At 33.8% G+C, this 2190-nt stretch overlaps 1 protein-coding gene across 1 annotated transcript in view; it reads right to left on the reverse strand.

Moving 5' to 3' along the window:
* Window positions 1–667: 667 nt before the first annotated feature.
* Window positions 668–2190, reverse strand: part of LOC107601673 (protein O-linked-mannose beta-1,4-N-acetylglucosaminyltransferase 2-like) — a 20776-nt gene continuing 19253 nt past the window's right edge. The window contains exon 3 of the mRNA XM_016293927.1: window positions 668–1462. Coding sequence (XP_016149413.1) covers window positions 1274–1462 — 189 coding nt within the window. The 3' untranslated portion in view covers window positions 668–1273. The remainder of the gene's footprint in view (window positions 1463–2190) is intronic.

Here is a 2190-nt window from a genome sequence, read left to right on the forward strand (position 1 = left end):
ACAGTGATTCTGATCTAAAAAATTAAATGACAAAAAAATAATAGCAAGCAGAGGAGAAAATGGGTTCCTACAAAGAGAAGAAGATTATTCAATTGTCCTCCAATAGACAACAGTAGCATTATATATGCTTTTACCAAAATAGCATCAAACATATCTTTATCTATAATTGAGAGCAGTATGTTAATTTGAGCAAACGTTGTTTGGAGCTAAAATGGCCAGTTGAAACTATTTAATCTTTAAGTTTAAGGTCTGAAGACACCAAGACGGCAAATTATGACACAAAAATGAAAGGAAAGTCTATAATTTTCCAATTTGGTTTTGATTGCTTCTATTGTCCGCATTTGTAAGTCACTTTGGATAAAAGTGTTTGCTAAATGACTAAATGTAAATGTAATGTACATTCATGACTGCTGGAGTAATGTTATTTACCAGTCCTTCTGTTGTGGATTTTAGACTAATAATTCAGCCCTTCTTCAAGGTTTAGAAAGTATTTATAAAAATCAAGTTGTTGAATGACAAATAAACATGAATTCGTTAATTCATCAACATTAAATAATAATACTGATACATGATAGAGACTTTTAAATAAAAACAAGACCGCAAAAACATCTGAGAAATTGTACATTTAATAAAAGTGACAAAAATTATGTATGACATTCCAGTGGCACATAATGGTAAATCTCATGAACTGGCACAGGGAACGGACCGATTTGCGGGACCCAAGCCTGCAATTCTATCTATAAATACATATCTCTCTCTCTCTGTTTCTGTTTCTGTGTTGAAAACTATCATCTAATTAATAAAATGAGAGAATGAGGAACCACGAACATCTGTTTCTCAACTCAGAGTGGAAACAAGAAAGTTAAAGATCTCCATGCTAGGTTTTCTCTCTGATTATATGCAAAGGACATTTCTGCTATTTTGTATTAAAACAGAATTCATTTATTATCCTCATACTTGAATAAAATTACCATCGAAACACAGGGTTATGCAAATAAACTGCATGGCTGCATGGTTTGCCGTTTCCAAATTTTAATTAGAAATGTTCTTGGTTGTTTTTAGCATCATTTATATCCATTTCCATGTAATTCAGAATGTCCTCATAGTGAAGGACAGAATAAAACCTCACTGAAGGAAAAAAATACAGATGACTTGACAGGCCATTAAGCACAAAACATTTAAACAAAGCTTGTGGTTGATTGTTGACTTTCTTATGTTCCATTCATTGATCACAGCAGTGGAAAAAAAATTAAACAGTGCAACTTTTAACAAATCAGGGGTACAGTATGTATAGTGTTCCAGGGTTGTCTTCAATAAATAATTGGCAGAGATAAAGTACGTTTCCATCTTCTAAATAATCCATAAGCCAGCAAAGCACACCTTGTCTTTGCAGAAATGCAGATGAGACATATGAAGAATCTGCACAAAAGCATCTAAAAAAACAGAAACTGGCATTGTCCTTCTGTAAAGCAGATATAGACACTGTTTTAAGTTAATCTGTTGAAGGACAGGATAGGAATAACATCTAAACAGTGGTTTCTTTACACATCATATAAATAGTAATCTTCAAATATTTAATATTGCATTCTGTAAGGCTTACGCAGTCATAAAAGGTTCAAAGTACTGTTACTCCTCTACTGGACATTTATCAAATGCTTTTAGCCAGTTACTTATATACACTCTACAGTTCATGAATTGGCCTTTCCCATGTTTGAACCGATTTTCTTTGTGCTACTAGCCCACTATGCAGCTATCACCAAATACACTAGCTTGCTTAACACAGTGGTTCCAATTTACTTAACACAGAAGTAATTACTGACATGCCACCAACAAAAAAGACTTTCAAACTTCAGGACACTATCATAAACTATTCCACCCCATTCATCAAAGATTCTACTGACTTGGACATCTAAGTCTTCTGTCTGTGATGAGACCTGATAAATCTCACTGGCAAACAAATTCAAACATTTCCCATTGAACAGCTAGAACATAATCAGTGGTTTTGAGGCTAGTAAAAATAATAATAATAAAAAAAGGAGAAAACATCAACACTGCATCAAATCTACAGTTAACTCACGCAACAGCAGCCAATTTTTTTTTATATTATAATGTTTATCTTAAAGTTCACTTTCGATTTTTTGAAACCCCCCCCCCCCCCCCCCCCCCCACCCACCCACCAACACCAAAAAA

Source organism: Sinocyclocheilus grahami, unplaced genomic scaffold (assembly GCF_001515645.1).
Source record: "Sinocyclocheilus grahami isolate Dianchi unplaced genomic scaffold, SAMN03320097.WGS_v1.1 scaffold310.1, whole genome shotgun sequence".
Classification (NCBI taxonomy): domain Eukaryota; kingdom Metazoa; phylum Chordata; class Actinopteri; order Cypriniformes; family Cyprinidae; genus Sinocyclocheilus; species Sinocyclocheilus grahami.